This window comes from Schistocerca cancellata, chromosome 2, assembly GCF_023864275.1.
Source record: "Schistocerca cancellata isolate TAMUIC-IGC-003103 chromosome 2, iqSchCanc2.1, whole genome shotgun sequence".
NCBI classification, from domain to species: Eukaryota; Metazoa; Arthropoda; class Insecta; order Orthoptera; family Acrididae; genus Schistocerca; species Schistocerca cancellata.
This window is the reverse complement of record NC_064627.1, coordinates 1,032,503,542-1,032,518,589: the sequence shown is the minus strand read 5'-3', so window position 1 is coordinate 1,032,518,589 and position 15,048 is coordinate 1,032,503,542. Positions and strand designations below refer to the sequence as shown.

General features: G+C 39.6%; 1 protein-coding gene across 1 annotated transcript in view; it reads left to right on the top strand.

The window, feature by feature from the left end:
• The window catches only part of LOC126160730 (uncharacterized), a 138,005-nt gene that overhangs the window by 77,636 nt on the left and 45,321 nt on the right, over nucleotides 1-15,048 (top strand). The window contains exons 3-4 of the mRNA XM_049916925.1: nucleotides 990-1,083; nucleotides 9,188-9,250. Coding sequence (XP_049772882.1) covers nucleotides 990-1,083; nucleotides 9,188-9,250 — 157 coding nt within the window. The remainder of the gene's footprint in view (nucleotides 1-989; nucleotides 1,084-9,187; nucleotides 9,251-15,048) is intronic.

The window sequence follows — 15,048 nt, the reverse complement described above, 5'->3', positions numbered from 1 at the left end:
CGATATCATATCTCTTGAACTGTGTGTCGTATAATGGTATATTTCTGTAGGTACATTCTGCTACATATGTGGATATTGTCTATGAAATATGTTGCAAATAGTTATTAACATCGAAGTAATAAATTTTTTCACGCCCCACAGTGTTTGTGACGTCATATCCCCTGATCTATGCGTAATAAGTGGTATAATTTTTAGGAACATTCAGCGACATGTGTGGCTGACGTCTGCAAAATGTCTTGCGAATTGATTTAGTACGACAGAAGTAATAAATTTAGACGCCACGTACAATGCGGCAGTTTTTCACGGATCTCAGTGTTTATGACGTAATATTTCCTCATATGTTTCGTACCACGTTACAATTCTGTAGGTGCATTTCGCACCACGTATGCATACTGTCTAGGAACTTTCCTGCGAATAGAGTTGGAAGCACATTTAAACGTCATGAGCGGTGCAGCATTTTTCACACATGTCACTTTTTATCACATCATATTCCCCCGACCTATGATAAGTAGGTGGTTTTTACCCCCACAGCGACACACACACACACACACACACACACACACACACACACACACACTTTTATAATATGTTTTGTGTTCAAGTAAGTCACCCCTGCCGTTTATTGTGTGTTGGTAGGCACGTGAACGAATCTATTTTTTAAATATATTTGCTCTTATAAAAAACATATAGTGATCACCTTTTCTGTTGCACTGATAGTACAGACATCGGCATAAGTTTAGTCTCCTACAACACAGGAAACATCGGCAGGTATTAATCGATGTTGGCCTCAGTTTCTGACGGCGTTTTGATATAATATCATTCTCCTTTTAATACACCCTATATTAAAGATAAATCGTTAACTTTCGAATTACCTGGAATGTCAGCAGAAGTCTCTACATCAATAATAGGTATTCCATTTGATATGCGATAGGAAATGAATCCATCTTCGTTAATAAATAAGCTTATCTCATTTCTGTGTGTTGTTGCAGCTGCTGGGATCGCTGATGGTGATCCTCGGTGCTGGTCCTCTAGTTCTTGATGCTCTGCCAGAGGATGAAGCTTTTTCTATCTACAAATACCAAGGTACGTACCCAAAACCTATTCGTAATTATACGTGATACCACCTCCCATCCTACTGTCAATGTGATCTACGTACTCCATAATAAATCTCTGACAAAACTCTGGGCTGGCCGTTGTGGCCGAGCGGTTCTAGGCACTTCAGTCCGGAACCGCGGGACTGCTACGGTCGCAGGTTCGAATCCTGCCTCGGGCATGGATGTGTGTGATGTCCTTAGGTTGGTTCGGTATATGTAGTTCTCAGTCTAGGGGACTGATGACCTCAGATGTTAAGTCCCGTACTGCTCAGAGCCATTTGAACCATTTGAACAAAACTCAGGGTAACATTAAGTTCAGAATGATTAAAAAGAAATTTTTCAAAGATTAGTTTACTTCAGCCACATCTGACGTATGCATTCGCACACCCCTTCTCAGTATTACAGAACTGTTCTAGAAACGTAAATTTTGCATTTTTCGGTAAAAGAAAGATGTCGCACCATTATTTATGCACTCGTTCTAATGACGATGCCGGGGGTACCAACGTACTTTGGCTTTTACCTTCACTGAGGCTCCATAAAATATAACAAATATTTTGGGTCTCAGTTGGTTTGGGGTCTGAGAATATGAACACGTGCGTGCAGTGAGGTAGGATATGCAAGGAGGTTGAGTGGAGGGAAATGCCTCTGGATGTCAGTAACATTTTACACACGCTCTTGTTGATAGTAGCGGCGCTAATACTATGCACCCGAAGTTGAATACTTACAGACGACGGTCACATATGAAGTTTCAGCACAATGAGGCACCAGCTGTTTTCAGTTCTCCTCAGATGTCATATTGAAGCAAGTTTAGAATAAATAAGTGGAGGATTTGATTCCCGTACATTTTTATTGCGGATTTGGAGTGACCACACGAGAAATATTGTTTACGATACAACCGTACATGCAAGGCACACCTGGCTGGATAGACCTTGTGGCAGAAATGATTTATGTAAACCAGATGTTTCCGTGGGAGTGTATCAGTACTTAACATGCAATTACAGTTAGTGTAACAAACGTGTTGCTTGTCATATGGAGAAGTTTGTGAAGTTAAATGCGTAACATATATCAGTCTTGGCACGAGAGTTAATTACCTGAGAGAATTTTGTTTCTCTGGTAAGTAGTGACTTTCAGTGCGTAGCAGTTCGTGTCACTGGGTATCTCATTCAGCCACTGTAATGCACATATCTAGTGATACGCCAGAACCTACATATCGTCGTCGCAGATACATTCCAGTGTATAAGAGCTTACGTCGAGTTAACATTGAGGTTATAGGTGGTTTGTCTAAGAAACAAATTATTGGAGATCCTAGTTGTTCAGAGGATGTTTCTTTGACTTAAATGGGTACTATTTTTGCTGGTAGTAAAGGATGATAGTAGCAATTGTAGCTGGCTCATGGGCTGATTTTGTAGTACAGGAAGCTCTGAAGACGAGATATTGTATGTTGCAAGAATTTTGGACTAAAGGCGTTTCTCAAGTACTGTATTTTCTTAGGGGGTTGTTTCCGTAGAAAAGCACTAACCCTCCATACAAGGAGAAATATGGAGGTCAAGGCTGGTGAATGTATTTATATTTGACGTACAGTTGCGAGAGATTCTTGTGAATTAATGTCAGAGGATTTAACGATTTATTAAAGACGGTAAATGAAACCTTGGTCTTACCTAAACTGGAGCAGCGGTTTTCAGTTTCTTTTGATAACATTGAAACCTGCGCTTTCTGAAATACGTCCCTATGTAAAACTGTATGTGGTCTAGTTACGTTCGCCCTTGCTCGTCCTATCTATTCTGCCTTGTCGTGGGTGGCTTCTTGAGTGTTAGCGAGACGGTGCAACAGCTTCCTTCCTAGCTGCCTTTATCTCTATGAACGTATTCACCTACCTGGCGACCGCCACTCTGCAGGCACGGCATCACACTGCGGTGGCTGATCCTCACGACTTTCTGGGCACTTTCTTCATTTCATTCAGTATGAGTGTCTTAGACCACGTTTCCAAAGAAAAGCACTTTCGCAATTTCAATAGGCCTCGCAGCACGTTATTCAGTGTTTTGTTTTCCATTAGAAAAAATATCTGCATGGTGCGAAAAGTGGCAGTTGACCCTAAATAACGAAAACTGTGAGGTCATCCACATGATTGCTAAAAGGAACTCGTTAAACTTCGGTTACGCGATAAATCAGTCTAATGTAAAAGCTGTAAATTCAACCAAATACCTAGGTATTACAATTACGAACAACTTAAATTGGAAAGAACACACAGAAAATGTTGTGGCTAAGGCTAACCAAAGGCTGCGTTTTATTGGCAGGACACTTAGAAAATGTAACAGACCTACTAAGTAGACTGCCTACACGACGCTTGTCCGTCCTCTTTTAGAATACTGTTGCGCGCTGTGGGATCCTTACCAGGTAGGACTGACGGAGTACATCGAAAAAGTTCAAAGAAAGGCAGCACGTTTTGTATTATCGCGAAATATGGGAGAGAGTGTCACAGAAATGATGCAGGATTTGATATGCAAATCATTAAAAGAAAAGAGTTTTTCGTTGCGACGGAATCTTCTCACGAAATTCCAATCACCAACTTTCTCCTCCGAATGCGCAAATATTTTGTTGACACCGACCTACATAGGGTGGAACGATCACCACGATAAAATAAGGAAATCAGAGCTCGTACGGAAAGATATAGGTGTTCATTCTTTCCGCTCGCTGTACGAGATTGGAATAATAGAGAATTGTGAAGGTGGTTCGATGAACCCCTGCCAGGCATTTAAATGTGATTTGCATAGTATCGATGTAGATGTAGAAGTAACCTCTAATTAACACTGCAAACGCCGGCCGGAGTAGTCGAGCGGTTCTAGGCGCTACAGTCTGGAACCGCGCAACCGCTACGGTCGCAGGTTCGAATCCTACCTCGGGCATGGATGTGTGTGATGTCCTTAGGTTAGTTAGGTTTACGTAGTTCTAAGTTCTAAGGGACTGATGACCTCAGAAGTTAAGTCCCATAGTGCTCAGAGCCATTTGAACCAACCACTGCAAACCATGGTTGCCAAATACTAACACGAATTCTATACAGACAAATTGGAAAAACTGGTAGAAGCCGACCTCAGGTAAGATCAGTTTGGATTCCGTAGAAATGTAGGAACACGCGAGGCAATATGAACCTTACGACTTATCTTAGATGATGATGATGATGATGACACAACACCGTCATCTCGAGGTAGGTGAAAATCCGAGACACCGCCGGGAATCGAACGCGGGATCCCGTGCTCGGGAAGCGAGAACGCTACCGCGAGACCAAGAGCAGCGTACTTACCTTAGAAGAGAGGTGAAGGAAAGACAAACCTACATTTATTGCATTAGTAGGCACAAGGAAAGCCTTTGACAATAGTGACTGGAATACTCTTTCAAATTCTAAAGATAGCAGGGAGCGAAAGGCTGTTTATAATTTGTGCAGAACCCATATGGCTGTTACAAGAGTCGAGGGGCATGAAAGGGAAGCAGTAATGGAACGAAGTGAGACAGGTTTATAGCCTATTCCCGATGTTATTCAATCCGTATATTGAGGAAGCAGTGAAGGAAACAAAAGAAAAATTTGGAGTAGGAATTAAAATCCAGGGAGAAGAGATAAAAACCTTGAGGTTTGCCGATAAAATTGTAATTCTGTCAGAAATGGCAAAGGAAGAGCAGTTGAACTGAAAGGACATCGTCTTGAAAGGAGGATGGATATAATATGAACAAGAGCAAAATCAAAACATGGATAATGAATTGTAGTCCAATTAAGTCAGGTGATGTTGAGGGAATTATATTAGGAAATAAGACACTTACAGTAGCACATGAGTTTTGCTACTTGCGCAGCAAAATAACTCATGATAATCGAAGCAAACAGAATATAAAATGTAGCCTGGCGATGGGGCCGTAGGTTCACATTGAGGAGTAAATCCCCAAGGTCAGGGAACGTGTAAGTACATGAAATTACAACATAAAAGTAATAACAAGTAAAATATAATATTTATGAACCCAAAAAACAGAACCCATAAGGTTATGTAAACACAATCAGCACTACAACACAGGAATCAGCTTAATTTGTCAAGGCACTTCTCGACAGAATAGAATGAGCGACCCATGAGGAAACTCCTCACTTTCGATTTGAAAGCGTGTTGATTACTGCCCAGATTTTTGAATTGTTGTGGCGGCTTACTGAAAATGGATGCAGCAGTAGAATGAGATTTTCACTCTGCAGCGGAGTGTGCGCTGATATGAAACTTCCTGGCAGATTAAAACTGTGCCCGACCGAGACTCGAACTCGGGACCTTTGCCTTTCGCGGGCAAGTGCTCTACCATCTGAGCTACCGAAGCAAGACTCACGGCCGGTACTCACAGCCTTACTTGTGCCAGTATCTCGTCTCCTACCTTCCAAACTTTACAGAAACTCTCCCGCGAACCTTGCAGAACGTGATACTGGCAGAAGTAAGGCTGTGAGTACCGGCCGTGAGTCTTGCTTCGGTAGCTCAGATGGTAGAGCACTTGCCCGCGAAAGGCAAAGGTTCCGAGTTCGAGTCTCGGTCGGACACACAGTTTTAATCTGCCAGGAAATTTCGATGCAGCAGTATATTGCACACCTTTCTGCTCGACAGTCAAATAAGTGCGATCCAGATGCAAATTAGATTTCTGCCTAGTATTAACTGAGTGAAAGCTGCTAATGTTTGGGAATAAGCTGATATTGTTAACAAGAAACGACATTAAAAAATGTATATGAGGAGCCAATCTCAGAATACCCCGACTATTGAACAGGGGTCGACAAAAGGTACGTTAACTTACACCACTTGTTGTCCGAACTGCCCTTTTCTGAGCCAAAAATATGCTTTTGACAATGGGAAGAGTTAACCCAAGACGTAACACCATACGTCATAAACGAATGAAAATAAGCGAAGTAGACTACTTTTCATGTCAAACTAACACTTACGTAGATACCGCTCGAATAATAAAAATGGCAATATTAAGTCTTTAAAGAAGATCCTGAAAGTGGGCTTTCCACGACAGATTACTACCCATCTCAACACTTCGAAATTTGAACTGTTCAGTTTCTCGAATCATATGCCAGTTCTGTGAAATTAAAACGTCGGGTTTTTCAATAACTTTAGCAAACACTGATGGCACAGAAATAGCTCTAAAAGTGTCTACATTACTCCTTTCTATTTTATAAAGCGGCTTCATTACTGAGTGCTTTAATCTTATGGAAGCTGACCATTTCTCAAGGAAAAATTACAGATGTGGCTAACTATGGTGTAAAATTGAAGCATAGTATTTCAATGATCTGATCGGACGCCATCATATCCATGAGAGTCCATCGTCTTCAGTGATTTAGTTATTGACTGAATCTCACCCTTGTCACTACGACAGAAGAATATTTCAGACATCTCGGAAAGGCATTTTCCATGAGAGCTATTTGATTCTCTGGTCAAATTAAGTTTTAATTCGCCAGCAATGTTCAGAAAGTGATTATTAAATACTGTACATGTATCTGACTCATCGGTAACAGAAATAATGTCACGTAGAAGAAGGTGTAATTAGGTGAATGACGCTCACTAAATTCACTTAACGAAAGTTTATTCAGCACTTGCACATAAAAGAGCGCGGAGCAAACTGCCTCCGGCCAGAACACATACGGTGTATATACATTCACAGAACATTCCAGTACAATGATTCTTGACATTTTTGGATACTTCTAGAACGTACTCCAACAGAGTATAGAAATAAAAATTTTACATTTCAGTTGAGTTTTGAACTCACGACCCTCCATGCAACAGTCTAGTATCGTAACCACTACAATACAGTGACTGTGCTACTCGTTTTCTTATGCGTCCTTATTTTTTCTACGAACTGACTTTATTTCGTCGAAATAGTGCTGCTGACCAGACACGTCCTTCACGACTGACCTCAATTCAAATTGTTTTCGACTGGGGAATGTGAGTAAATAAACCTGAAACGTCCCCTTACAACAATTATACATGACTGTGCTTAAACTGACACACAATATTTTTTAGCGCAACGCAATCTGACTTTCAATAATCCCTACAAAACAATGGCCCTGACTAACATTAACCTATACCTTTCAGAAATCACTTACCTCACAAAAATCTTCATTACTCGAACTACTGCAATACAGCGAGCGCCAGTATTGCCAGCTAAATAAAAGATTCAAACTACTGAAGGCACTAACTACTGATAGGCATAGATAGCAAATGAAAGATTTTAATAGAGAACAAACAATGTATTTACCTTAATAGTGTTGAAAAAGCATAATATACATAGCAGTTCATAATATCCATTCTGTACTCAAAAATCCGCCATCTCATTTCCCACATCCACCACTGCTGGCGGCTCACCTCCAACTGCGCAACGCTATGCGCTGTTCACATCCAGCTGCCCAACACTACAATGGCAGACAACAATGCAAACTAGCCACAGCCTGCACACAGCACAGCCAGTGATTTTCATACAGAGCGCTACGTGGCATTACCAATATAAAAATCTAAACAGCCTACTTACAAACCCCCCAAAGAAAGGGATGGTTTCATGGGCGCTCTTCACGAAACCACCTCGCTCCTCTTCGTGTAGATTCCGAGCTGCGGTGTGTCTGAAATGTTATCTACATCTACACGGATACTCCGCAAGCCAGCGTACGGTGTGTTGCGGAGGGTACCCTGTACGACTACTTCATTTCCTTTCCTGTTCCAATCGCATATCGAGAGAAAGACGACTGCCTCTTTGCCTCCGTGTGAGCCTTAATGTCTCGAATCTTATCTTTGTGGTCCTTACACGTAATGTATTTTGGCGGCAGAAGAATCGTTTGGCAGTCAGCTTCAAATGCCGATTCTTTAAATATTCTCCCTGCTGTTTCTCTAAAAGAACGTCGCCTTCCATCCAGAGATTCCCATTTGAGTTCCCGAAGCATCTCTGTAACACCTACGTGTTGTTCGATCCTACCGGTAACTAGCAGCCCGACTCTGAATTGCCTCGATGTCTTTCTTCAATCCGACCTGATACGGATCCCAAACATTCGAGCAGTACTTAAGAATAGGTAGCACTAGCGTCCTATATGCGGTCTCAGTTAAAAGTGAACCACTCTTTCATAAAATTCTCCCAATAAGAAGTCGACCATTCGCCTTCCTTACCATAGTTCTCACATGCTCGTTCCATTTCATATCGTTTGGCAACGTTACGCCCAGATATTTAAACAACTTTACTGTCAATCATGACACTAGTAATACTGTATTCCACAGCCATTCATAAGAAACCCGCATGATTTCAGCGCTGGGCATAGCGGTTCTTACCTCCACCACAAAGCGTCAAGAGAAGGGAGAAGGGGGATGACGACCTCACCATCACATCCGTTGAGACGTTGGGCAAATTTTTGGTGAAATTTGGTGCCAATGTGACATCGTTAACTCACGTCACAAGAGATTCTGAGCTCTGGCCCTTTTTTCACATGTGTTGACACTTTGCCGTTTGAAGCGTCGACGAACGTCACACTTTTTTGCACCGTTATAAAGGAAGGTTGTATGTACCTTCACACTTCAGCGTCGCAATTGGGGGAAAACAATGGGATTCCAAAAGTGACTGTTTAATTATTGTGCAGTGTATTTGGGATATCTAATTTTAGTTCAAAAACGAATCGTATTATTTCTCGAATATCAGTGTTGGAGTATGTTGTATATCTAAATGTTGGGGTTCTTTACCAACTACGAATGTGTCTGCATTTATATAATATGCAGCAAAGATATAATCTACTGTCATTATCGTTTGGGCAATACATAATACTCAGAGCAAAGCTTAAGTCAACAAACTTCAAGTTTTATATTACTAACCTAAGTAACACCAGTTATTTAGTCCCCGGTTTATGTATCAGTAAACTAAAAATGAAATAGAAATTCATTTACTGTTGTATCAGAAGTTTCGACATTGTGTGCTGATTGTATACTGTTAGCCAGCGCGATCAGGAGTTTGTATGATTAGATAAATATTGCAGTGTGTTTCATTGATGAAGCTAGTGTATTATCACTATTTACAATTTGTGACAATTATAATAAAAAATTGTTTTGTTTCAGCACGCGAATCATCCGTTTACGACTGGGTCCCATGCATGAGCGGGAACATCAGTAAGAATGACTGTATGTATCTTCTGTAACAATAACTTATAATGTAATTACAGATTTCGGAAAACATATTGCTGGGCAAATACCTGGTATGCCTACACTGCCCGAACAAGATTAATACATTATATCTTTGTGGTGGAAACTCTTTAGAACAGCCATATTGGCATCCAGCTTGCTGTTGTTTCTGGTTACATATGACGTAAACAGAAACCTTTAATTTAAAATGAATTCCGGCGAAATAATCTCCCAGACTTCTGTATCACAATAGTTCTCGGCCTGAGAGAGAGTAAATCTTCATACGAACTGATGTGTTAGACTCTATTTGAAGGGAACCTTCATAAAACTAACATTTTCAGTGAAATAGTATACTGATATGGATTAGATTAAATTAGATAAGACATACTTTCCTTTCTAATTGATCCATAGTGAGGAGATCCTCTGGGATGCGGAAAGTGTCAGATAAGAAGAATGTGTAATAAATATTTACAAAATAAGATACGCCAATGTACCTTCCAAAGTAAGCATACTTACGTTTCAGAGGATATAAAAATTATCACCGAATATTAAGTGTTCAGTACACTTAGGTGCATATGATAATTCTTAAGCTATTGCGGAAAATATAAAATAAACATTTTACAGGACTTATATACGACGATCTCATTGCCGCAAAAGATTATTACGTAAGTCAGACTGTACTCATTATTCACGTAATGTGACATTATTAATGAAATACAGACATCTAGTGGTTCTCCAAGAAATTCATAAATGGAGTAGGAGGAGTTGATCATCAATAAACCCTTTAGACTATTATCAAACGGAACTTCATTATTAGTTAAACTTTTTATGGCTGCTGGCGTGTTACTGAAAATATGTACTGATGAATAGTAGACACCTTTCTGAACCAAACTAAGTGACTTTAAATCTTCGTGAAAGTTATTCTTATTTCTAATAATGATTACAAGAACTGAGCTGTTGATGTTACAGAAAAATACATATTTTAGTGACCAGCTTCATTAAGGACTAAATATATTGGGAATCAATATTTTATATTCCCAGTTCCTTAAACAGCTCTCTGCAGGAAGTTATTCAGTTCACACCACAAATATTGTACATTTTTGTACTCTGAAAACTTTAGTTTGCCTTGCTGAACTATCTCAGAAAATAATCCCGTAAGACATAATGGAACGAAAGCAAGCATATTACCGAAGCTTTTTTTTTTAAATTTCTATGTCACCTATGTCTGACAACGTTCACATAGCAAACAGAAATTTGCTTAGGCGCTTCCGTAGTTTTGTGGTATGCTCCTCCCAGTGAAGTTTATCATCACACTATAATCCCAGGAGTGTAACACTGTCAAGTTCTTCTCTCTGCTTGTCATATTTTGGGTATATGTTCACAGGAGACTTTTACAAGTTCTGAACTGCATATAGTATGGTTTTGAAGGTTTAGTGACAGAGAATCGGCTAGGAATCATTTATTAATGTCCATAAAAATTTCATTAGCCAACCTCTCTAAGGCTATATTTGATTTACTATTTACTGCAATGTTTGTATCATATGCAAGTAAAACAAATTTGGCATCTGGTAGTGTTACTGACGAAAGGTCATTAATACTCACAAAAAGACCTGAGGGCCCTAAGACGGAAACTTGGGGGACACGGCATGTTATTGATTGCCAGTTGCATGATACCTCATAGCTGCACACGTCTCTTTCCTATTGACGCCCATTGTTTTATATTAGATATGGAGGATTTGAACCATTTTGCAGCATTTCTGTTACACAGTAGTTTTCAGATCTGCACAAAAGAATACTGTGATTTACGCAATGAAATGCCTTTGACAGAGCTCAAAATATACCAGTAGCCTGTAATTTATTGTCTAATACATCAAGTACATTCTCACTGTATGTGTAGATAGCCTTCTCAATATTGTAATCTTCAGAAATCCGAATTGTGACTTAGGTAATATTTCACTTGCGGTGAGATAGTTAAGATGACGACTATATACTATCTTCCCTAAAATTTTTGAGAATGTGAGCAACAGCGAAATTCAATTGAAGTTTGATGGTATTTCTTTATCTTCTTTCTTATACAAAGGCTTAACTGCAGCATATTTCAACAGTTCAGGAAAGTTTTCACTGATAAAAAACTGGTTAAACAAATAATTTAAAATTTCACTAAAAACAGCGGAACACTGTTTAATAAACTTTGTTGATATATTATCATAGGCACAAGATTTTTTTGCTTTTAAGGATTTTATGGTGGACTTCATTTCTACTGCTGTTGTGAGGGCCATGCTCATGTCATTGTAGTTACTTGTAGTGACTGGTCTGATACATTCCATGTTAACACCAACTGAACCCGACAACCCCATGTTTTCACTAACAGTTAATATTTAACATGATAATCATCGTAAATGTATATAGTTGCATAAGCGAGTGCTGGTACTGCAATTTATTCGGAATGAGGTTTTATCAACAGCGAAACATAGTTTTACAGTTCTGTTTACCATGAAACGTGCACAGAAACCCTAAAATACATATTGACATTAAGGCCACATTGAAAGAAGAAATGTATGTTAATCTCTTCATAATTGCATGGATTTAATTTCTATTGTGTTATTCAAAGAGGCTTTGTTTTTTCAGTGCTGATTCGGAAAAACTAATAGAAAACACTCCAATAATTTGATATTTCATATTTTTTGATATGCGATTTTTGTAACTTTCACTATCTTAAGAACGTTATGCAACTATCGCCTTATTTCACATTTTGTATAAGTGTATTTTTTTTAGTTCGAAGCAAAATATTGTAATAGATATTTATTAGAGAAATATAATTGATTTACCCTTACACTAAACATTTTATTATTTTAACATGTTTTTAAAGACGGTATTCTTACTATCGTAAATATAGGCTACAAATGTATTCAGACAGTATACTGTGGCAGAGACAGTGACTTGGACGCCTTTTGTATTGGCAGCCCTGTAGTACAGGCGACTTTCTTTAAGAGCCGTTGACTCTGCTATCACGGTACAAACTAATAACGTTACGAGGATAATAGTTGGGTTGCAAATATGTAAAAAATTATTTAAATTATGCGTAAGATACTGAGCGTTGTGATCTAAGTGGCAGACTACAAGACTCCTACCTTGGAGGTCCCAGGTTCAGTCCGAGGTTTGAATGAAGCATTTTTCGTCGTTCCATTCTCTCCAGGATGGCCACAGCTCCTATCAGCCTGCTGTCAAGTGAGTACTGGGGATCCTTTTCTGGGGTAAAAGGCGGCCAGGGCACCACCCTCTTCCTACTAGTCCCCCAGCGAACGAAAGCCTACACTCCACCTGCAGTCAGGCCAAAAGTGTGCCGGTTTACGGATTTAGCCCACAAAGAACTTTCTGAATTTTCGTAGGCCTACAGGATAAACACTTTTAATTTTACTCCATTTTATTATAAAAAAAAACTTCCTTCTGGCTCTCGTTCAACACACAGAAAATGTCAAAACGGCACAATGAACACTAAGAAAACCTCAATGAAATTGATTTAAAGTAATGTGCATTATCAGAGAGAAGACGGTAGGCGTTGTTGCTACTTAGGGATTTAGATCCTAGGTCAGCCGGTGTCCAAATTCTTGGCAAGGGCTGCACAGAAGAAACTAAGTACTGAAATGGCACATAGTTTCCAGAGATGATGAAGTTCACAGTGACCCAGTCTCTGGAGATGACAATGTCCACAGTGAAACACAGAGACAAACGATCCTTTTCAGGAGGCCTAGGGTAAACTTAGAAAAGCACTATTTACTTGTCGACCTGTATTTTAATAGCAAAAAGTTTCAGATAGCTTTCTCGATTGCTCCCAATATTTTTTCTAACACGTAAGCTGACTCTCTCCCTTTTGGATAATTAATTTTCAAGTGGAACTACAAAGTGACGAACAATTTAATTTTTATTACGGGTAGGGTTGGGATCGAGGCAAGGGTAAAACTTGTTGTAGTCTGCTATTTAGAGATGTTTTGGTTATTTCCTTGATCAGATCAAACCTTCGAGCTTGTGTAGTTGTAAATTAGTTGACGCCCCGCTTAGGCACAGATTTTATTGGAACTTCGTTTTGTAAGTTATACGTTTCGATCTGGCGATGGCAGATCTAGATCTAGACCGCTTCATTCACGAAAAAATCACAATGACTGCAGACTCACTCACGAAACCTATTTCCTTTCCTAAAAAATGTGCAACTATTGGTAACAGTTACGTGCTTTGGGAAAACACATGCACCACAGACTGTTGTCTTAGCTTTGTTTCAGTGGAAATGGTTTGCCATTAACTACCTTGCCCTGTGGCCAACGCGTGGAACAAGCGTCTGATGTGCAGCTGGTTGGTCCATCGACTGAGTAATGTGCTTATGTTGATGCAGATGGAAGTGAAAAGGAAGGAAGGAAGGAAGGAACGAACGAAGGTAGAAAGAGAAAGAGAGAGAGAGAGAGAGAGAGAGAGAGAGAGAGAGAGAGATTGTAGCGCCATGTAGCAGATCGTTTTCTTTCCAGCGTCACGAAAGTCAGGTTAAAGTTATTATGATCGAAAAACTCAAAAAAAATTTTCCCCTTGAGAAGCCCGAAATTCAGCTTATGTTCGTGGGAGGCAGTTTAGTGACTGGAAACTGTAGCTCTCCTCCTGTTGCTGTGTTGCTGTCGAATTTCGCACGATGGGACTTCTGTTAGGTCTCCTGAATAGACAAAATGTCACCAATCGAATAGCACAGGGCTACAGCAATCAAAAATATCGACGATGAGCTGCGTTGACTTGTTGTTATAGTTGTGTTCATAGCGTACCTACATTATCTGGTATATGACTGACGTAAATGACCCGTGTACCTAATGTTCCTCAGGGAAAGACATTGATTCCGAAGAATTCTGATAACCGAAACAATGCAGATAATTATGACCTGATTGCTATGTAACACATATTTGTCGAGCGCAACAACGATCGAAAAGGTAATTCTGTAACTGGTTAAATAAATAACTGTAAGCAGCAACGGGTTTGAATAGATTGGCGAAACAGTATGAAATTAGATTGCAGATAATTAATTACAGTCGCCAGTCGAAAAATAAGCACAAGATATAATTGGTTAATGAGCCAACTGACCATGAAATTACGTAATGGTACGTGTAAAAGAAGTCAGTAGCGGGAAAAATTGCACACGCACGAGTTTAATTGTAAAGCCACGTACAACGTGAGTAGTATTAAACTCACTGGTAATGCACTGAAATTACTTGCAACGATAAAAACCTGTAATTGTTACTAACTATTAACACGTCACATGAGATGTACTGAATTACGTTACTCACTGTATTGCTACCTGTTGTCAGGTTCAGTGAAACAAATGCTCATGACAAATCACTGTTCCATAATAAATATGTCTCAGGGAAGTTCTTAATGACTTTGCTAACTAACAGCTAGCACTTCGGTGATGATAGTCTTGCGAAAATCAAAAACACAAGAGATATTTGCAAAGTACATAACATAAAATTATAAAAATAACTTTAGTTGAAATAGCGTCAGCAGTTCGCTGTAAAATAACTTGTACTTTGTCTGGATGCGGTAGATTCGCTACACTGTAGAAAGAACTTCAATTACTTCTGCACATTATTTTGTTAATTACCTGATGTAATTTAAAGGCAAATTTAATTGTCTTTCTCGGTATTTATGGTGAATCGTTATGTCTGTGCTGATTGTACCGAGCGAGGTGGCGCAGTGGTAGCACACTGGACTCGCATTTGGGAGGACGACGGTTCAATCCCGCGTCCGGCCATCCTGATTTAGGTTTT